The 20,477-nt window shown below is 64.4% G+C and overlaps 2 protein-coding genes across 5 annotated transcripts; one reads left to right on the top strand and one right to left on the bottom strand.

The window, feature by feature from the left end:
• The first annotated feature begins 31 nt into the window (after positions 1-31).
• On the top strand, positions 32-7,829 carry CHMP1A (charged multivesicular body protein 1A). Its single transcript, XM_039846561.1, has 7 exons — positions 32-172; positions 1,781-1,800; positions 4,348-4,425; positions 5,076-5,222; positions 5,595-5,723; positions 6,153-6,340; positions 6,464-7,829. The coding sequence occupies exons 1-7, from the start codon at positions 166-168 to the stop codon at positions 6,483-6,485; spliced, it is 591 nt and encodes a 196-aa protein (XP_039702495.1). The 5' UTR covers positions 32-165; the 3' UTR covers positions 6,486-7,829.
• Positions 7,830-8,974: 1,145 nt separating this feature from the next.
• On the bottom strand, positions 8,975-16,968 carry DPEP1 (dipeptidase 1). Of its 4 annotated transcripts, XM_039846550.1 has the most exons (11): positions 16,593-16,962; positions 13,859-14,025; positions 11,523-11,655; positions 11,135-11,267; positions 10,831-10,981; positions 10,641-10,710; positions 10,113-10,289; positions 9,934-10,018; positions 9,781-9,856; positions 9,392-9,527; positions 8,975-9,316 (listed from the first exon to the last, which is right to left on the bottom strand). In XM_039846550.1, the coding sequence occupies exons 2-11, from the start codon at positions 13,960-13,962 to the stop codon at positions 9,149-9,151; spliced, it is 1,233 nt and encodes a 410-aa protein (XP_039702484.1). In that variant the 5' UTR covers positions 13,963-14,025; positions 16,593-16,962; the 3' UTR covers positions 8,975-9,148. The 4 variants fall into 4 exon arrangements, with proteins under 4 accessions (XP_039702484.1, XP_039702479.1, XP_039702480.1 ...); XM_039846545.1 differs by having other exon boundaries at positions 8,975-9,527; positions 16,593-16,968; XM_039846546.1 differs by lacking the exon at positions 16,593-16,962 and adding an exon at positions 16,440-16,586 and having other exon boundaries at positions 8,975-9,527.
• Between the last annotated feature and the right edge of the window lie 3,509 nt (positions 16,969-20,477).

Here is a 20,477-nt window from a genome sequence, read left to right as displayed (position 1 = left end):
GCCTCACTCCGCGCGCCGGCCGCGGTGCTCTCGCGAGAGGGGCCGGCCGCCGGAAGTGGGGAGCGACCCGGAAGTGTCCGCGGGGCAGAGCGGGTCGGTTCGGTCGACGCCTGCTGCAGACCCCGTCCCCGCGCCTCTGCGAGCGCCGCCGCCGCCGGACCGGCCATGGACGGTAAGAGGCCGGGCCTCGGGGCGCGGGCGGGCGACGCCACCCCTTCCCCGCCCTCGGCGCTCGGCTGCTCCCCGTCCCCGGCGCCGGCGAGAGACCCGGGCGTTTGGGGCCCCGGGGCATCGGGTCAGCGGGCACCGGAAAAGGAAGGGGTTGCGCCCGGCCCCAGCGCCACGGAGAGAAACAGGAAGCGCTCGGGCCGGGCCCAGGGCGGGACCCCGGGCGGACCCCGACGCACTCGGTGCGGCGGGAGGCCCGTGCCGGCTCCCCGGCGCTGTCCCCCGCCGCCAGCCCGCCCCGCGCTCAGGGACTCCACAGGGGAGGATCGTGATCGAGGGGGCGCCTACCCTTGCCGCGATGTCGAAGGGCCTGTGTGATAGAGTTTTGAAAATCAGTTTGTGAAATGTGAAAAGCTGCGCAGCCATGGCTTTGTCAGGAAGGAAATTCCGCGCAGATCGCCTCGGCCTCACGATCCCCACCCCGCAACACACACACACACACACACACACACACACACACACGCGCGCGCGCCGCCTTGGGTTTGCGCATTATTTCCATAATTTAGTCTGCTCTCGAGGGGACGTTTTTTTGCCGGTAGCACTTTTCAGCAGATTAAGTTTTTCCTTAACGAATTTTGCTCTTCAGTTTACTCCTACCGCTCAGGTCTTGGTGACAAAGCCCAGGCGGCGAGGGAGGGGGCTTTGGATCCCAGTGACCCAACCCTGTTTCCCTGCTGCAGACACACAGCCTGCCCCTCTGTGTCCGCCCAGCTGTTTCCTAGAGCCAGATGACTTTGCCTTGGATCAGGTCTGCACGAGGCGCTGCCCAGAGCTTTCCTGAATTCCTGGCACACCTGGGCGCCTCGGGCTGCAGCTGTGGGCACTCGACATCAGTTCTGGTTGCAGGATTTTATTCCTTCGTTCTGAGCCATTGTGCTAAACACCTTCAGGACTCATTCTTCAAATTTAGAAATTGAATAAATTGTGATAGTTTTAAGGTGAACTTGAATTTCCCTGGCTCTTGAGCTTGGTGAGTGAGTAGCAAGTTCAGATATCAGGCGGTGAGCCAACAGTGCGCTCAGATCTCTGGTTCTTCCTGGGGACGGGAAGCCGCTTGGCCTGATTTGATAGCTCAGAAGCACAGTGGCCGTGGCAGTGGGCTTTGTGAGCCAGCACTTGGACAGCATAAGAGTCATCACCCTGCTGTTTTTATCAATTTACCTTTGAGGAAGACGAGTATATCAAAAAGAGACACAAGGACTGAGCCTTATTCACTTGGGAAAGAATTGCAAGGGTCTTTTCTAAAGTTGCAAACCACCGTCTTGAGTTTTCACCACGGGCCACACGCTGCATCCATAACTCAGTTGCCTGCATACTAGTTCTTGAGGTCAGCTAGTGCCACCATGCTGGTCACCTGAGAGGAGTCATTGGTTTGGGAGGCTCCGCGGTTGCCCGGGCTCAGCGTGCCAGTTCACCTTCCTAAAGGCCCCCGTCAGTGCCGTCTGTGCTGTCCCAGCTCTGCATGTCTAGTGCTTTAGTGACCCCATCTGCTTGTTAGAAGTGTTGCGCACCACATTTCCTAAAATCCTTACACTGTCTCCTCTCTTTGCAGATACCCTGTTCCAGTTGAAGGTATGTACTCTGGCCGTCAGCCCCAGCCCTGCCCTGGTGGGTAGTGTATGGGGACGATGGTGGAAGTCGCACTCAGAGAGACAGATTATAAACTGGGTGACCTCTGCACAGTGCTCAGGCAGACCGATGACGGGATTATTGAGTCGGCGCGGTTGCATGTTCTTTCCTGTCAGGCTCAGCAGAAGCAGACCTCCTGGCTCACCTGTGAGAGAGTGGGCATGCTGTCTTGAAGGGACATAGTGGGTGTCAGGCGCCTCCTTTGATGTCCCACGTGGCAGTTAACACTGTAGCTTGCATCCTCGAGGATCACGCTGAAGGAGGGCACGTGGGCGCCTGAGCAGCTGTCTGGGTGGTGTGTGTGCTTCTTGAATAATGGAGGCGGTGTCCTCATGGTCACCCTCCGTGGCTGCTTCTGAAGGATGGCAAGACAGGTGTGTGCGAGCTCCTGCTGCTCTCAGCACGCTGGCTTTGCCATGGAGAGGACAGGCAGAGGGTGTCTTGGCCTGTCCGCAGCCTCAGGCACTTGGACGGCACCAGGGTAGGTGGCTGGGGCCAGGCTCAGGGCATGGAAGCTTGTATCTTTTAAGGAAAGCGGGGCGTGAGGTAGACAAGCAAGAAGCCCCCTTCTGTGTGACAAAGTCTCAGTGCCAAGTGTGTGGGGGACTTGGGCTGTTGGGAGAGCCTGAGGGGCCGGTGGGCCCGCCTAGGCAGGTGGGTGTCATAGGCTGGGACACCGCTAGCAGGGTCAGAGGTGGGAGACCATGGGCATTGGGGAGCTCACTTGGTCGCTTGGCTCACCTGAGCATTCTCCCCTGTTGGTTTCCTGGCCAAGTGAGGCCTGTTTGGGGGGTTTGGGGGCCTCTGGGAGGGAGGGCCTGTGAACAGGGTCGAGGCCGCCGGCAGCCGGGGTGAGTGAGGTCATGCATAGGGTCGCTGCCGCCGCCACTGGCAGTGGCCCCCAAGGCACCTGGCCAAGAAGTGGTCTTCGTGTGGAGGCAGTGGGAGCTGCCTGGGGCCCATGTGAAGGAGGGACGTGGCCACATGTGCACTTTGGCCATTTGGGGGCTGTTGGGAGAGTGGGGGAGCGGTGAGACTAAAGGCAGGTGGCCTGTGAGGACAGTGAGGCAAGGTGGATGTGGCAGGGATGAGGAGGACAGGACAGGGCACCGAGCGTTAGAGGTAAAGGGGGCAGGGCATGGTGTGTGTGGGGGGAGGAGGCCTGCCTTTCCAGCCTGGGGGACAGAGTGTCCTGCCGGGGTGCCCAGTGTGGGTAGAGTGGCCTCAGTTCTACAGAGCAGCGAACAGGTGGGGCTGCAGATGTAGGCGGGGCCGGGGTCCTGTCCACCTGCAATGGGCAGCGATGACTCTTAGGTTGGCGCCGCCCACTGCCGGCCACGGCGAGCACTTGAGTTTAAGCAGTCACGTGTGGCCGGTGCCTCCCGCCCTGCTCGGTGTGGGTTTAAAGAGCTCGTAGAAAAGGAACGAGGTCAGTGTCTCCTACTGCAGACGCTGGTTTCAAAGCACCTGGCGAATGAGTTGGGTGACGAGGAGTTGGGGGGTGACCTTTGAGAGGAGCCCTGTGCCCTGAGCCCGGCAGTCGGGAGCATCGATGTCAGGGTTAGACCATTGCAGTAGGTGGCAAGGGTCATTTGCCCGAGGCCCAGACGGCCAGGGTTTGCCCGCTTGTTTCGGCACGTGCAGGGGCCGAAGAGCGCGAGGCCGTGGGCGAGGGACGGTCTGAGGCAGCAGGGCTTGTGAGGCCAGTTGGCCGACACCCAGGGCCAGTGTGCCCTCTGCCTGGGCAGAGAAGCCAGCAGGCGACCAGTCGGGCTTGCTGGGAGGCAGCGCTGCGGAGAGGCTCCTGGCGGTGGGATCGGGCTTTGCTCGCAGAGAGGCCCGTCCGTGGAGGACAGCGCCGTCCACTCCTGACCAGCGTACGGGTGGACGTGCGTTCGAAGCAGACGCCCTCACCTGGGTGACTCCCTTAGTCTGTGATTTGTCTGTGGATGGGACTGACCGGTGAGAAGACGCCCTCGGGAGGGCGCTACTTGCGGGGGCAGGGCCGGCAGCCCACCCCCCACGCACCACACCTGGCAGGTGGGGACCGGGCTTCGGCCTGCGCGAGCCGTGTGGCTGGCCTGTCCTCTTGGTTCCAGACAGGGGTGGCCAGGAGGGGCGCAGAGGGGGCTCGCTGAGCGCGGGCGTTGGCCAGGAGGCGCCAGGAGCTGGCGCGCCGTCCGCAGCCCCTCGCGGGCGCGGTGCGCTGTGAAGTGAAGCTTCCGGGGCTCCTCCTCTGGCTTCTGGGTTGTACTTGGGGTGGCCTGGACAGTCCGCCCAGCTTTTCTAGGAAGTCGAGAATCCGTCCGCAAGCAGAAGCCTTCCTTCCGCTCCAGGGGGCGGGGGTGGGGGAGCAGACATTTAGGGAACCCTCACGGCCCCTCCCTGGCAGGCGACAGATGGGGCCCCTGGTGCAGCCCCCAGGGTGGAGCGTGCAGGGCCCGCTGGGGGCTTGGTGCCTGACCCTGGCTCCCGCCTGCCTGTGCTCAGTTCACAGCGAAGCAGCTGGAGAAGCTGGCCAAGAAGGCGGAGAAGGACTCGAAGGCAGAGCAGGCGAAGGTGAAGAAGGTGAGGCAGCGCCGCCCTCCCGCCCTCCCCGCGGTGGCTCTGTCCCCCCAGGCGTCTCGAGCAGAAGGGCCACGCAGTGCCTGTGCTGCCTCTGAGTGACCGGGCCTTTATTCGTTTCCCGTGTTCTGAACTTGCTTTGTCACGTTGCGTGGGACGTGGGCTTCGGCCGCCACCCTCCACCCCGTCACTCTCAGCTGTCTTCCCTGGGAAGCAGGTGCCTCGGCGTCGGAGCCTAGCAGAGCGGAGGCTCCCAGGGCCCTGTGCCCGGCAGGGCCTCTCCAGGGAGGACGGGGGAACTATGACAGCTGTGGGGTGCAGGTTTTGGGGTTGGCGACCTGTCACCAGTGGCGGCTCCTGGGGCAGAAAGGAGGCCAGACAGTGGGCTGCAGGTCTGCCTCCTTGTCTTGCTCTGCCACTGTGACTCCCTCGGCGTCAGGTCGCCCACGCTGCACTGTGCAGGTGACAGTATGAGGCCGAGTCGCCGTGGGCGGGAAGGGGCCGGGAAAGGTAGCCGTATTTTCCCGGGCATGGGGCCTGGGCCTCCGCATGTTTGTGAAGCTCACGGACGCTCCTGGCGGGAAGGCCCGCCGAGGGCTGGCAGGCGCCCTGGGGAGGCCGGCGTCCTCCAGCCTGCATGTCCCGGCTCCCAGGCCCTGCAGCAGAAGAGCGTGGAGTGTGCCCGTGTGTACGCGGAGAACGCCATCCGCAAGAAGAATGAGGGCGTGAACTGGCTGCGCATGGCGTCCCGCGTGGACGCGGTGGCCTCCAAGGTGCAGACGGCCGTGACCATGAAGGGGGTGAGTGCTCGACGCAAGCTGCATCTGCTGCCGCCGCCGGCAGAGGCCAGGGCTGGCCATGGGGGAGTTGTCACACCAGGCCCCTTTGCTCTGTGGTGGGGACTCCGTCCACACAGCAAGTGCAGTGCCAGAGAAGGCACGGCCCCAAAGACCCACGGTGTCCTTGGACTTTGACCACGTGTCGTGGCCTGGGCTCCTCGTATCCATCGGGTCATCGATGGCACTTCCTGGGGACATGCCAGCAGCGGCCTGAGCCCAGCTCTGCTCGGCCTGGCCTGGGGGCTTGTCGACATGGGTGGAGCTCAGGGGGCCTGTCCCTGGCGGGTGCCATTGTTTCCTTTCATCCTATTGTCTCTCCACCCCCCATGCCAGGTGACGAAGAACATGGCGCAGGTGACCAAAGCCCTGGACAGAGCTCTGAGCAGCATGGACCTGCAGAAGGTGTCTGCGGTGATGGACAGGTTCGAGCAGCAGGTGCAGAACCTGGACGTACACACGTCGGTAGGTCGGCCCGGGGCCAGGCGTGAGGGCAGCTCACGTGGCTAGCCACGCACGTGTCCCCTCCCTCGTGTCACCAAGTGTCCTCTGCTGGGCCCTGTGGGGGCCGCCTCCAGGGTACCTGACCCTTGTCAGGGTCCAGCCCGCATACAACCCTAGCAGACGTGACGCCTGGGGCCGGTGCTGGCACCTAGGTGTGGGGCTCGGACCAGTCTCACAGGCAGCAGCTTGGCTTGGCACCCAGAGGCCTGAGCAGGCCGGGGACGTGGGCTCGGACGCGGGAGCGAGGAGGCTGGTGTGGGCGGGAGGAGTAGGGCAGAGCAGAAAGGTAGTCGAAACGGGGTGATCGGAGCAAGGGCTGATGGGCCTGTCAGGCTGTGGGGGCTGCGGGGGCTCCAGGGGCCCAGCCGCCCAGAAACTGACCACCCCCAGGTGATGGAGGACTCCATGAGCTCGGCCACCACACTGACCACGCCGCAGGAGCAGGTGGACAGTCTCATAGTGCAGATCGCAGAGGAGAACGGCCTGGAGGTCCTGGACCAGCTCAGCCAGCTGCCCGAGGGCGCCTCTGCTGTGGGCGAGAGCTCTGTGCGCAGCCAGGAGGACCAGCTGTCACGCAGGTGGGTGGTGTGCTGTGCTCCAATGTCCTGTGTGTCCCGTGGGGGGAGGTTGTGACCAGGAGTCCTCCCCCGCACCGCCTCTGGGCCCCTCACCCTCGCTCATGGAGCCACTGTGGATTGTAGGCTGGCCGCCCTGAGGAATTAGCGGGACCCTCCAGGGTGCCACCTCGCAGCTGGACGTGCAGGAACCCAAGAAGGAAGGCCCATCCACACCTGCTACGTCCTGCCTCTGCTGACCCTGCAGCAGCAGCCGTTGACCTCACTGCCCTCAGCCCCTGTCACCGCCAGCCTGGGGCGTGTCCTGTTCTCTCAGGCTGGGCAGGGGTTCCCTGTCCTGGTGGGTGCGTCTGCACAAACTTCTGTTTTGTGGGTAATTTCTGTGACCCTGTGCCAACCAGCTGGAGGATCTGCAGGCTCCTTTCTCTCCCCCGCCCTCCAAGGAGTCGATGGGGACTGGGTAGTGGACGGCGTGTGGTGGCAGCTGGCCGAGCCCTGCCGGGTGCCCAGCTCCGATGCCGGGTGTGTCTACTCCAGGAGCCATGTCCTCTTTCCACTGCCGCCTCTGGAGGGCCCAGGTGCACCCTGTGACCTCTCAGACCCCAGAGTGTGTGCACAGGCCCCTCCTGGCCACCGAGCAGGCCACCTCGTGGTCCTCGGTGTCGTCCCTGTTGCTGTCTCCTGGCCCTGTAGGTTATGGGGTGCTTCTCCAGGCTGGTTTCTCTTGCCTTGCGTGCTCACAGCATTGACCTTGAAGCCAGGCTGGCTGATGGGGGCTCAGGACAGCCACCTTCAGGCCACGCCCAGGAGGGAGCAGCCGCACTCATGGTGATAACGGTGATGGACGGGCTGTAGTTTCTGTTTTTCTAGTTCCTGATGTTTACTTTGTTTTCTTGAAGATGTTTTGGGTTTTTTTGAGGGTTTTGGGGTGGGTTTTTTTGTGGGTTTTTTTTTGCCAAAACAGAAGGAGCCAGTGGCGGATGGGGAGCGTTGGGCCTGAGCGCCCCCCTGGCATGACCTCGTGGCAATTGCATGGCTAGTACTGACGGAGGCCAGCTCCGCGCACAGTGACCGTTCCCGACCAGGCCTTTCTCAGAGGCTCCAGCTGTCTCGTCTGCCCTCACGCGGTGGCTCTTGCAAACAGAATATTGTAGACTTTTATCTTGACGTCCGTGTGTGCCCCTTCTTGGACTGGGGAGCCCGGGGTGCTCCGTGCAGTGCGTGGTGTTGGGGCGGCCCTGCTGGGCCCTGGCTGTGGGTGCGACCTGAGGGCGTAGGCTCGGGGGGCTGTCTGGCGTTTGTCCTGCAATGCCGGCCTTGCCTTACATCCTGGCCTTGGACCATCGGGACGCCCACATGCTGGGGGTCCAGAGAAGGTCCTTGGTGTCCTGGTCCCCAGCTGGGGAGAGGCCAGGGCTCATCGGAGGGCACTGGGCATGTTTGCCCTTTGCCTAAAATGCTGTTGTAAGTAAACTAATTGACCCCTGAGAAAGCTCTCTGGTTTTCTTTACTGGCCTTAGGGTGGGGCTTCCCTCAGTGGCTGGCTGGCTTCCCACAAGGGAAGCTGAGGGGAACGGAAGCAGGCTGTTGTGGGGGATACAGGTTCTCGGGCCCCACCAGATAGCAGGGATCAGAGAACGCAGTTTTAATTTTCTTTTTAAGTCTTACCTGGAGATAACTCAGCCTACATGAGAGTGGCAGAGTGCGCACCTTGGTTGTGTCAGCCAGTGTCACTTCCCTTCCTGGGTGGCCGTCTGTGAGCAGGAGGCCGCCAAACGTGACTGCACACATCCCAGCACAGGCGAGACCCCCAGCCCCTGACGCCCTGGGCTGCCCATGTGGGGGTGTGGCTGGGTGTCATGGAGGAGTCTGAGGGAAACCTGCTGCCCATCAGGCCGAGCCCACCCCGGAGCCCAAGCCCACGCCTGCCCAGCGCCGTGTCCTTGGGCCTGGAGGTGCAGCAGTGACTCATCAGGGTCCCGCCTGGGGCTGTCACCAGTGGGTTATCCATCTCAAGGCACATCACCGGATGTCCATTGAGGGCTGCTGGACCCCCGCCCTTCTGATGATGCTCTGCAGCTCTGCTGGGTGGGGCCGGGTGGGGCCAGGCCACGGTGTGTGAGGGGACCCTGCAGGAGTGGGCCCTGCGGAGCTGCGGTGTGGGCACGTGTGTGAGTGCATGTGTGTGGGTGTGTACCTGTGTGTACATCGTGCAGCTATGTGAGCGGTGTGTGTGTAGGTATGTGGGTGTGGGTTTGCTTGCATGCGTGGGTGTGTAGAAATGCCCCTGTGCGTATGTGTGCAGTTGTGCATGAGTGTGGTATGTGTGCAGGTGTGTATGGCTGCACGTGGATAATAGGCCATAGGGGTGTGTGTGCGGGTGCGTGTGCAGGTGTGTATGGGTGTGCGTGGATAGCAGGCTGTGGGGGTATGTGTGGGGGGTGCTGGAGCCCGGCCCATGTGTTTTAAAGGCCCCCAGCACTGTCCGTGCAAAGCCCTGTTCCCAGCCCCGCCCTTCCACGACTCGGGCGCTCCTGGCTCTGAGCATCCGGCCGGGGCAGTTGCACAGAGCTGCTGTGGGGCGCGCAGGCTCCCCCCGCCCAGGGCCAGGGCACCGACGGCACACACCCACAGGACTCCCGGGGTCACTGCCTTTATTGAGGGCCCACCATGGGCCTGCGCCCCAAGCTCTCCACAGCATGCCCCCAGGGGGCCCAGGGGCCTGTGCGTAGGGCAGTGCTTCTGGAGCCTTGGCTGCTCCCAGGCCCAGTCTTCCCTGACTTCGGAGCCTGAGGGGTTGGTCCCCAGGTGTCACAGAAGATACAGGCTGAAGAGGAGGGGCACGAGGGAGGCCAGCAGAGTTCCCGGTGGGCGATGGAGGCTGGGGGCCCCGGAGTAGCCGTACGTAGTCCTGCAGGAACCCTCCAGCTTGTCCAGTGGGATGGGCTCTTCCTCGGGCGTTTGTGTGTGATCACTTGCCTGGGGACAGACACAGGTCGTCCCCTGCCTGTCTCCTGCGTGGGGAGGGGCTGGGCGCAGGAGGCAGCTCCTCACCTGCTCCACGGCTTCAAAGACCCTCAGCAGATTTTCAGCCAGGGCGCCCTTGACCTCCGCCTCCGTCCACTGCCTCCTGAGCAGCTCGGCAATCAGGTCCGGGTACTTGGACACGTCCTCAAGCCCTGAGGGGAGCCTGGGACGCAGGCAGAGAGGACCAGGTGTGCAGGCCATGGGCCTGGGACTGGAGACCAGGGCCTGTCCACCCCCCCGTGAGCCACTGACCTGCCTCACCCCCATCCTCAGGCTCAGGGGCCAGGGGAGTGGCCTTCAGAGCAAGACATGTTGGTACGGCCCGTGGGACACACTTCTTTCCAGCCCCTCAGGACATGTTCGTGGGGGGCCGGGACCCTGCCAGCTCATCCATAGGACACAGCTTTGGCCCTTACCTTGAGACGCCATCGTAGTCCCCACCAAAGCCCACCGCTCCGGCTCCTGCCACCTTCTTGATGTAGTCCAGGTGGTCTGGCGGGGGGGAGCAGCAGGTATGGGTGTTGGGAGGGATGCCCTGCTCGGCCGCTCGGCTGCTCACTCCCACTTACCTGCCACTTGGGACAGGTTGGCCTCTGCTCTGCAGGACACATAGTCATTGTAGAAGTTCACCATCACCAGGCTGCCCGTCTGGTTCTGCACAGGACAGAGGAGGGGCTGTGGGCACCGCACGGGGCACCAGGGACCATGGGGACCGTGGGGACCGTGGAGGCCGAGCGGACGCCCTCACCACCAGCTCAAGCACGTCGTCTGGCACGTTGCGCCGGTGCCCACACAGCCTGTAGGCCGAGGAGTGGCTGAAGATGACGGGGGCCTTGGACAGCTGCAGGGCGGCTTTCATGGTGGCCACGGACACGTGGGCCAAGTCGATGATGACGCCCAGCCGGTTCATCTCCTTCACCACGCTCTAGGGGAGACGGGGCTCGGGACCAGGCCACAGGAGACATGCACTCTGGGGCGGGCGGGCGCACGGTGCGTGCTTGTGCTCGCCCGGCAGCCTGGGGTTCGCTGTAGCACCCCGGAGGTCCAGGCACGGGGGAGGGCGTTTGGGCCGGGGCCCCTTGAGGCCAGGTGTTGATAAACTCTTAGCAGCTAGAAAGTTGGGACCACACTGTTGACCAGTGGGTTCCAGCTGGACGCCCACCCTGGGGCCACCCGTGCCAATGCCATTTGCAGATGAACAGGCCTGCAAGGTGAGATGCCATGTCCTGGGTCATGTCCCCTCTGATGGTGACCGCGGTCCTTGCCCCCCACTCACCTGCCCAAAGGACGACAGGCCTTGGCTCTGGGCCTCATCTTCCCCTGTGTCTACCAGCCAGTTGTCGGCCCTGGGAGGAAAGAGGGCAGAATGGCCATCGCGGCCTGCCCATGTCGGCCATACGCAGAGATGAAGGGGATGGGGCCCACCCACACCTTCCCCTGGGCGCGGCCTCCCTGGGGCCACTCACCAGGGTGTGTTGCAGCTGTGTGTGAGGGTCAGATACCGCATGCCCAGGTGGTAGAGCGCCCGCAGGACGCCCAGGCTGCTGTCGATGGAGTGGCCGCCCTCCACGCCGACCAGACTGGCCACCTTGCCCTCCTGGAAGGCCTGTCGGATGCCTGCGAGCAGAGCCCAGCCAAGTGGTGGGCATCTGGATGGCAGGTGTGCCCGAGCCTCTGGCTTAACCCCGTGGAAGGCCAAGCCGCACCATCGCCTCGGCTCGGGACAAGGGCAGGGGTGGGTGGGGCCCAGGGAGGTGGGCCGGGACCCACCTTCGCTGCTGGTGACACACAGGAAGGTCTCAGGGTACATCTGGCACATGCGGTGGATGACGTCGATCTGCTCCAGCGTCCTCTTCACGGCATCTTTGTTCTGGGTGTCGCAGGGTGTGTACGCAGACCAGAACTGGGGGCCACAGGCACAGGGACTAAGACCTCAGGCCCCAGGCCCACCCCCCACACGTACAAGTGAGTGTCTCACTCCCCTCCTGTCCTCAAAGCCATCCCCACAGCCCGGGGCCTTATCAGAGACCCCTCCAAGGACCCGTGGCCCCAAGGGGGTCGGAGGTATGCTGCCACCAGGGAGGGGCCGCACCTTGCCCAGGACCTGAGGGAGAAGGGTGGACCCCAACATAGGCAAGTGCAGAGGCCACCGGCGTACCTGGCCCCCGACGAGCCCGGCCCTCAGCTTGGGGATGTTGGTGTGCGTGTGGGCCAGGCTGGTCAGGTTGGCCCTCGCGTCCCGCAGCTGGTTGTTGAAACTGGTCAGCAGCTGCCAGGGCAGGTCATTGTGCCTGCAGGCCGGAGCAGGGTGGGAGGCGGGTCAGGCGGCCACTTGGACCTGGGGCCTCCAGGCGCCCTCCCTGGCCTCCCTTCCGCTTTACTTCCGCTTTTCACGGCTTGAGGCCAGGGTCACAGACTGCTCCTTACCTGAATACACCTGAGCACAGGCGAGCTGCTCAGCTGTGCCCCACCCCTAGGCCAGTCGAGAGCCCTGCATGGGTGGGTCTTCCCTTCAAGAGCCTGTCCTGGGTAAACCCTGTGCGTGGAGGCAGCACAGGCCCCTGGTGGCTGTTTAAAATGCAGAGTCGCAGGCCCAGCCAGGCCCACCAGCAGGAATCTGACCTTTAACCAGTGAGCTTGCACACGTGCACACACCCACACATGCACGCATGTGACATGTACACAGCAGCCACACGAGCACATGCATGCACACGAGTGTGCACACATGCACACCCAAACTGGACATCTAGGCAGGCGCCCTCAGCCCCCTAATCTGTTCACAAGGAGGCTATGAGGACGGCCGAGCCTGAGTGGGGGCTTTGTTCTGAGAAGGCCTGGGGCCTCCTGGAGCCACCGTGCCCCGCCCCCAAAGCCATGTTTTCTTGTCTGAGCGCCTGGGAGCTGCCCCTGCTCTCTGGGAAGGGCTGGGGGGAGGGACTCTGAATTGTGATTTGATTGACAGGTTGGGGAGTGGGCTGGGAGAGGGATCATTTGCTGACTGAGGGATCCAGCAGGGCGAGGCCACAGCCTCTCTGCTGGGCTGGGTGTTGTCCCTGGGATGGGCAGGCGTGGCTTCCGGTGGGGACTTCACTCCTCTGCCTGAGGAGCCCCAGCCTGGCTAGGAAATCCGGCCCCCGCTTCAGCTGCCACCCAGGGCCTGCAGGAAGGAGGGTGAATTCACTGTCTCTCCTCCCCTCGGTCTCTCCACCCGACGGAGGAGCCCAGGCTGAGGACAGAGGCCGCATCTGCCCTGGGCTGCACCCTGCTAGTCTGGGTCCGCCCGATCCACCCTTCTTATCTGTGTGGCCTGGGCAGCATCCTCAGCAGTGGTGACATCGTGCAAAACCCAGAGGCACCTGCCGGGCAGTGACGGCCGCGTGCTCACGGGGCGCTCTCCTTGGCGCCCAGAGGAAGTGCCAGGGGCCAGGCACCGCGGCCCGAGCTCGGTCTGCGAGAACCAAGAGCTGCTCTCGGCCTGCGGGGCACCCACGTAGCGCAGAAAGCAGGACAGCGGGCTGGCAATGCAGGGTCTGCGCAGGGGACCGGAGAGGCCCACGGCTGCCGTGGGCCTGAGCACCGCCCTGCCGGAGCCGAGGGCAGGGACAAGGACACAGGCCAGGCAGGGATGGCATGAGGCCTGCCAGGAGCATGGAGGAGTGGGGGTGGGGGTGTGGGCCTTGGTGGCTGGGACTTAGTATCCAGACTGACTCCCTTTGGCTGCTCAGGCCAGACCTCGGCCAGAGGAAGCAGCGGAGAGTCAGAGGCTCAGAGGTGCCCAGCACGGGGCGGGGGGGGGTCAGTGCAGATGCATTGGCAAGTGGAGGGAACAGGCGCTGCCAGGTCGGCTGTGACCTCAGTGACAACGTGTCACCAAATGTGTCACCAGGGTCTTGGCTGGAAGTGGGGCTGCAGGAGTGGGCATGTCACGGGCTCAGTCTGGGGTGTGACATGTGACAGGATGTCAAGCACTGAGTGAGGTCAAGCTGACTCAGCACCTATGGGGTCACCCCCAGGTGGATGCTGGAGAGGGAGGGGCCTGAGGAAAGGGTCTCCGGGAGGAGGGTCCAGAGGGCCAAGAGGGGCCTCCCAGGAGCTTGTGGTGGATGTCACCCTCGCCTGCAGCATCAGGTGATGGAAAGCTGTGGCCTGCGTGAAGCATGACCTCGGCCAGGCCCCCAACGTCCCCGGCCCCAGCTGCCACTCTATGCTGGGACCTGGCCCACAGGGCGCAGGGGGGGCCAGGTTGCGGGGTGCTCCCTTACTGCTCCATTTTCTACAGGCCTTCATCTGCTGAAGCCTTTGGGGGCCCTACGAGACCCCACAAAGACCGGCTAGTGAAGGGCAAGGCCCACGTTACAGCTGGAGAAACCGAGTCAGTCCAGGTGGAGCTAGGGTGGCGCCTGCCTTGAGTCAGGGGCATTGGCCTTGCTCGTGGCCTTGCTCCTGGCTGCCCCAGCCCCAGGCCCCAGCCCTGTCCCAGGAGGGGCCGCTTACCCATCAATGACAGGTGTGCCCTGCATAATCCTTTCCGCCTGTTCCCGGAACTCGTCTGCAGTGCAGATGGCCACCAGGGGCCAGAGCCACCAGCTGGTCCACATGACAGTTTGCAGGGGCCCTGTCGCGCTTCTGTCGCTGCTCTGGCCCGTGCACGGGAGGACAACCTGGGTTCCGGAAGCGGGGAGCACAGAGGCCTTTGCTCAGGTGACTGTTGCCAGGAGCCGCCTTTTATCAGCAGTCAGCACATTCCCGGCGAGGGCGGGTGGACGGGAGTCCCAGACAGAACCGGGGCTGGGCTTCGCTGTCTGGGCCAGGCTGAGGGGTAGTAAGAAGCCGCTGCCCCCCGGGGACTGGGCCACGGTGCAGGTGGAGGGTGAAGCTCAGAGGTAGCTGGGTCAGCCTCCCCCAGGACAGGGCCGCCGATATCTGCATGCGGGAGCTACAGTCACACCACAGCTCAGCCACCAACCAGGGGGTCTGCCCCTCGGTCCTGGCTGGCAGCCCACCGGCCTCGCAGGGATCCTGCTGCGGGCTCTGACGGAGCAGGTCGGACTTCGGGGCTCAGGTCCCAAGTGCCAGCGCCTGCTCAGAGCTGGAGCCCTCTCCCCGTCCTCCCCCAGACTCGCCCAGGCGAGTCTCCAGAGCCCAGGCCCCAGGCTCGCCTGCCGACCTCCGAGGTCTGCCAGCCCCAGTCCTGCCGGCTCGAGCTCGGCCCTCCCACCTCTGTGACTACAGTGGCCCAGGGCGAGGGCGGGGAGTGTGAGGCACCCCCTCGGGGCCAGCTTCACAGTGAGGCCACGAAAACCTCAGTCATCGAGGCAAGCAGTGTTTCAACGCAACATTAAAAACATAAATTCACACAGAAATAGTCCTCGATGACCAAGAGAAAGGGCCGGCTGTCCTTTGGCCTGGCTCCGACACGGCTCCACACGCTGCAGTGTCTTGGGACTCTGTGTTCTGCTTCATGGCTTCAGCCGCAGACGGCTCTTGAGAACTGCTGACCGGGCAGCTTCTCTGGGCTCGGCCACGGGGGTGACTCCGCGGGCCCCTTCGTTGCGCTCTGTGAGTCCTTCCGCAGCTGGCTGTGGAGGCCGATCCTCGCACGGCCCTGGCAGTGGCTCGTGGGGAGGGCCTCCCCAAGTCCGAGGGTCTGTGCGCCCCCGCGCTGGTCAGCGCTCTGCCGGGTGTGAACTTCCGGGCTGCAGGCCAGTCCCCTAGAGGCTGGAAGGCCCGGGGGTCGTGCGCGCCGGGCTGTCACAGGGTGGCATCGGTCTGAGTCCCACGTCTCTATGACATGACCCGAGCCACCATGTCGTCCTCCGGGTCCTGCAGCTGGTCTCGCACGGCTGGCTCAGACTCAGGGCTGCTGGCGGGAGTCCCGCTGCCTTTGTCAGGGGCCGTCCTGCGCCGCCGCGGGCCCCTCTGCGGCTGTCCCCGCGCTGCAGCCCCCAGGGCCCTCGCCTGCTCCAGGAGCGTTTCTCTCCTGCCGGAGGTTTTCTCCCGTGTTCCCTCCGCGCTGCGAGGTGGCCTCGGTCTCGTCTCCTGCTTGGTACCTTCTTGGGGGACCGTGTATCTAATCGCTCAGTGGTCTCTGGTGGATTTCCGTTGCTTCTGCCCCTGCTCCGGGTTCTTCATGGAAACGGTGTTGCCTGGCGTCAGGGTTCCCGCTGGCTGCTTGGTCCCCCCCCAGGACTCATTTTTCGTTGTTTGTTTATCTGGACCTTCCCGTGCGCTCGCAGCCTCCTCAACCGGCTGGCGACCTCTGCTGCGTCCAGTCCGGGGCTGAGGGTCGGCAATGGTGGGGCCGGCTGTGCACCCCCAGGGTTTGCGTAGAGCGAGCGAAGGTGGGGGATCCAACGTGAGCACGAGGCCTCATGGTGCGGCGCCTCGTTCCCGCTGCCTCTTGTTCTGGTGGCCGTGGGCGGCACCCTCCTCTCATGTCACCGTGCCGTGGTGAGGCTCGGGGAGGCAGAGGCCGTGGGATTTGGCGCAGTTGGGAGGGGACTCGTGCTTCGCAATCAGCAGCCCCGGTGCAGACGCCTGGCCGTGACAGGTGGCAGTTTCTGCAGACGCCACAGGAGCCTCGCCCAGCCCGCATGCCGTCCTTGTAGTATGGCTGACCTCTCTACCCAGGCGGTGGCAGGCGTGACTCTGAGCTGCCACCGGGCTCTGTCTCCTGGATCCCCCTGAGACCTTGGCATAGCCGTCCTCACCGACAGCCCCAGCTCGGCTCGGCTTCCGCTTTCGTAGCTGGGGTCCCTGAGCACTGATGAATTTGCAGCTCGCAGGCTGGTGGCTCCTCCAGGCCCTCTTGGTGGCCCTGCTCCAGCCCTAGGCCCCCGGGGGGGGGCGCTGTATGCCTCGCTGCCTGTGATTCTTCTATTTGCCTGCTGGCGGGCCCCTCTCTTGAAGACTCCCCAGAGGAGGGTGGCTCAGCCTCCCCGACCCAGAAGCCAGCCTCTTTCCCCTCTGCCTGGCACCAGTGTCCCTTGCTCTATCTTGCCCTCTGTCCGTCACCTGAGAAACCCAGAACCCCAGCCTGTCGAGTCCTCCCCATCCCGACCCACAAAGCACTCACCTGTCTCCTCCACGTCAAGCTCAGAGGCCTCCCCGGACATACAGCAGGTGCCCGCTGATGGATGCACCCCAAACCCTCCCTATGCCTGGTGGCTCTGCAGTGCAGGAGTCACAGAGCCAGGCCCTTGGCCTACCTCGGCTCCCCAAAACTCACCCTGTGCCGGAAGGGTGCTGAGTGCGGCTGGAACCTGCCTCACGGTCACCCTGCTCCCAGATCACGAGGCTTGGGAGTTCGTGGCTGTTTTTCTCAAGTTCCATCCCTCCCCTGAATTTTCCAGCCAGCTTCCCTTGCACAAAAAAGCCACCTCTTTAAAAAAAACTTCCCCCCAGGGGCTTCACAGTGCCCCACCGTGGCCACAAGCAGCAAGGGGCTTAATGCCTCACACATGTCAGCTGGTTCTGGTTTCTGCAGACGCAAATGATGCCTCAGTGGGGCGTGCACTTGGCCCGGGGCACGCAGGACAGAGGGCCTGGGGTGGTGACAGGAATCGAGGTGCCCCAGGCAGTGATGGGGGCTGCCTCGGGCTGGCATCCTGCATTGCGTGGGAGGGCCGATGGGAAGTGGCTGCGGGGCTCCCCCGCATCCCAGACATCAGCGGCCTAAGGTCAGGGACGCAGCCCAGGTGTTTTCTGTCAGTGGCCTGCCCCACCCCCCCCACCTTGCTCCCCGGGGCCCCTGTCCCTGGCTGAGGACCAGTCAGCTGGCCGGATCTGGCCAGGGGGCTAGGGCCTGGTTAGACCATGTAACGGGTCGGGGGCTGATCTCCCACATTCCTAGCCACGGGGGATCAAAAGCGGTCAGGGATCGGAATGCGGAATGTCCTCTGGCAGAACTGCAGGGACTTTCGAAATCAAGGAAGCTCTGCTGCGTGGGGACCGGCCTGGCTGGGGCTGGTGGCTTCAGCATTCTGAGGCTGGGGCAGGGCACACCCTGGTGGGGTGGCGGGCGGCAGGCCATCCTGTTCCCAGCTGGGTGGGGTCACTTTGGGGACACACAGCCCCCACTCCGGCCCTCCCTCTGCCCTGCCACTCTCTGAGTGGGGACAGCCCCAGTCTGGGCACTGTGTGGGAGGGAGGGGATGGTGGCAGTCCTGGGGACAGGCAAGGGCTCTTCTCCCCGGGGGGGTCTGCAGGACCCAGGTGGTGGGCGGGGGGCAGCCTGAGGGCCCGGGGCGCTGCCCAGCCCTGGGCATCCCAGGCTGCACTAGAGGGCAAGCCACCTGATTCTGGGGTACAAAGCAGATTTCCTTCTGGGCTTGCCCCCACCCGGGCTCACGGGGGGTGTGTATGTGTGTGGGGGGGGTCCTCTGTGCGACCCCTGGTGACAGCAGGAGGCCTGGGTCTGTGCTTGGCACTGGCCTTGTGAGAAGAGCCAGGTGTGGGGGAGCGATGTGTACTTTTAATGTTATGACTTTTTGTGCTGTCCGGAATTTTTATCCTGTGCATTAATGTGGGAACATAAAGTTAATTAGCATGGAAGAGGGAGCTCAAGCAAGGTGGCCCATCCTGCGCCTGGTCCGAGCACCCCAGGGCCCCAAGCCCAGCCCTGAGCCCTCTGAGCAAGGGCCGCTCTGTGGCTTCCCATGCTCGCCCCCCACCCTCGCCTTGGGGCCGGGAGCCCTAACAGGACATGGGACAAGGGACCCCGGCAGGTTGCAGGGAGGCAGCTGGCTCATTTGTGTCACTACCCGCTTCCTGCTTCCTCCCGTGCGGCCCAGAGAGGATGCCAAGTGAGGCTGAGGGGACATGCAGACAGCCAGCCTCCACGATGGACAGCGCCCACCAGCCCCAGGCGCAGGGAGCCCTCGGCAAGCCTCCCAGAGGAAGTCAGGGTCAAGGTGTCCCGGGTCCCCCACACTGTCGCATGTTCGGCCCAGCGGAGGAGGCAGGAAGGAGCCGGGCCAGTGCGGCCACCAGGGGCCTGAGAAGGGCCACCAGGACAGGCCGGCTTCCTGGGCGGCCCCCGGGGAGGCGCAGCCCCCGCAGCCCCCGGCTCTGCCGCCAGCCTTGCCATTTCTGTGTCACCGCTCCATGCCCTGCAAGGGAGGCCGATGGGCCCGAGGCTGCCGTGTCGAGCCAGCTCCCTCCTCCCCGGCCACCTCTCAGCCGCTGGGCTTTGCTCGCAGCCTCGCGGGAGCTCTGCTGGCCCAGCTGCTGCTGTTCGGCTCCGGACCAGCGCAGGGCCACAGCGCCTGGCGGTGCAGTTGGCGAGGACCCTGCACCCTGCCCGGGCTGCTGCGCGGGACCGTGCTCCCCGGGGGCTCCGGGCCCCTCCCAGGCCGGCACTGTGCTTGGTGGGCTTGGGGTATTTGAGAGCATGAGACCCCGCAGGTAAGTCAGGACCCCCCGCCCGCGTCCCCTCTGGTCTTTGCCTCCAGTTCTGAGATCTGAGCTCATCACTGCTCCATCAGCAGATTCCTGTCCTGACAGCGCCAGTGTCCTGGGTGCAGCCTTCGTTTATTGACCCTTATCCAGGGCAGTGACAGGGTTCCGGCTCGTGACCTCAGAAGCCCGCCCCCTGTGGGGCGTCAGGGTCACTGCCCCCCCCCCCCCCCGGCAGGGCCCCCCACGGGGATGGGCCCGCCCCTGGGCTGCAGGACGGGGTCATTCTTCCGTGTGAAAGTGCTCGGGACTCGTAAGGGCTGTGTCCTCAGAGATGGGCCAAGAGCCCAGACTCGGCCTGAGGCTGGTGGACACTCAGGGGTGGGGAGGGTCCCCCTCGGGGCGGCACCCAGTGCCGTGAGCCCAGGTGGCCCCCACAGCCAGGGGCTCCCCACATCCAACCGCCGACTGGCCGCGCGCTGCCCTCTGGTGGCCGGTCAGGCTCCCGTGGGTGTGGCCCAGGACATCAGGTCCCTGTGGGGGCAGCACCTGCGGATGCTGAGGGTCGGGGAGCTGCTCAGGTGCTGTCACCCACTCCCCAGCTCTGGGCACCGAGGTACAGGCGGCGTGGGCCCAGGTGCCACATCCAGAGCTGGGTCCGGCCCGGCCAGAAGGGCTCGGCCGTGTGCCAGGTGCCCTCACTGCGTTTGTGTTTTGAAGACAGGGCAGCGGGGGAAGGGGTCGAGGCCACCCCGCCTGCCCTGTCCCTGGGGGCAGCTGGAACCCTTGGTTCTGCCCTCCGAGCCTCTCCAAACCACCCCTGCGGCTCCTCCCCAGTGGCAGTGCCTTGGCAGAGGGGACCCTCCTCACTGGCACTGCCCCCTCGGTCCCCAGCACAGCCACACACCCGATTCACCGGCGAGTCTGCCCTTCTGATGACAGGAGACTGAGGTGGAGAGGGACACGTTTGGGGTGCCGAACACCCCCTCCTACCCATGACATCAAACTGCCTCTTTCCTGGGGCTGGACACCGGTCAGCGATGCTTCTCCCCATGACAATGCTGCGCACGTGAGTTGTGGGGCCCCCAGCTCCCCCCCCAGCCAGCCCCCATATCAGGAGGGACACTAGGCAGGGGACAGCCAGGTGTGGGAGAGGATTAGCGGGAGAGAGGCAGCAGCCTCGACAGCCTCGGCAGGTCTGGGTGGGGTGTGAGGGGCACTTGATTTAAGGATGGGGTGCAGGGAAGGGTGCCAGTCAGGATGCACTGCAAGCCTGTTTCCCGCCTTCTAGAATGCCACGTATTTCTAGGCTCCCTGAGCCCCCCCTGTGTCCTGCTCAATCGGGAGCAGGTGTGATGCTCTGGCTGCCCCCCTCAGACAGCACCCTTGACCCCTGGCCTATTGACCCCCAGCCCACCCACTGTGGCCTCAGCAATGCAGGCTTGTCCCCAGCTAGGTCCTCCTGGCCGGGGGCAGGACCCCCACGAGACCTCACAGTGGCACTGGCCCCACCCCAGCTACCTGCCTCTCCCTTGGGCCTGTTCCCGGACAGGAAAGTGTCCCATTTCCGCCCTCAGGACCCTGCCCTCTCTGCGTGTGGGGAAGGAGGGGGTGGGCGTGGGAAGGAGGGGGTGGGCGAGGCTGGTCAGGAAGCCCTCCTTCTGCTCAGCTCAGCACCCTGCCAGCCTGCCAGGGCCTTTCACAGTCTCCCAGCCTC

Source organism: Pteropus medius, unplaced genomic scaffold (assembly GCF_902729225.1).
Source record: "Pteropus medius unplaced genomic scaffold, Ma_sr-lr_union100, whole genome shotgun sequence".
NCBI classification, from domain to species: domain Eukaryota; kingdom Metazoa; phylum Chordata; class Mammalia; order Chiroptera; family Pteropodidae; genus Pteropus; species Pteropus medius.
The sequence above is the reverse complement of the archived record's forward strand: the minus strand, read 5'-3'. Positions and strand labels throughout refer to the sequence as shown.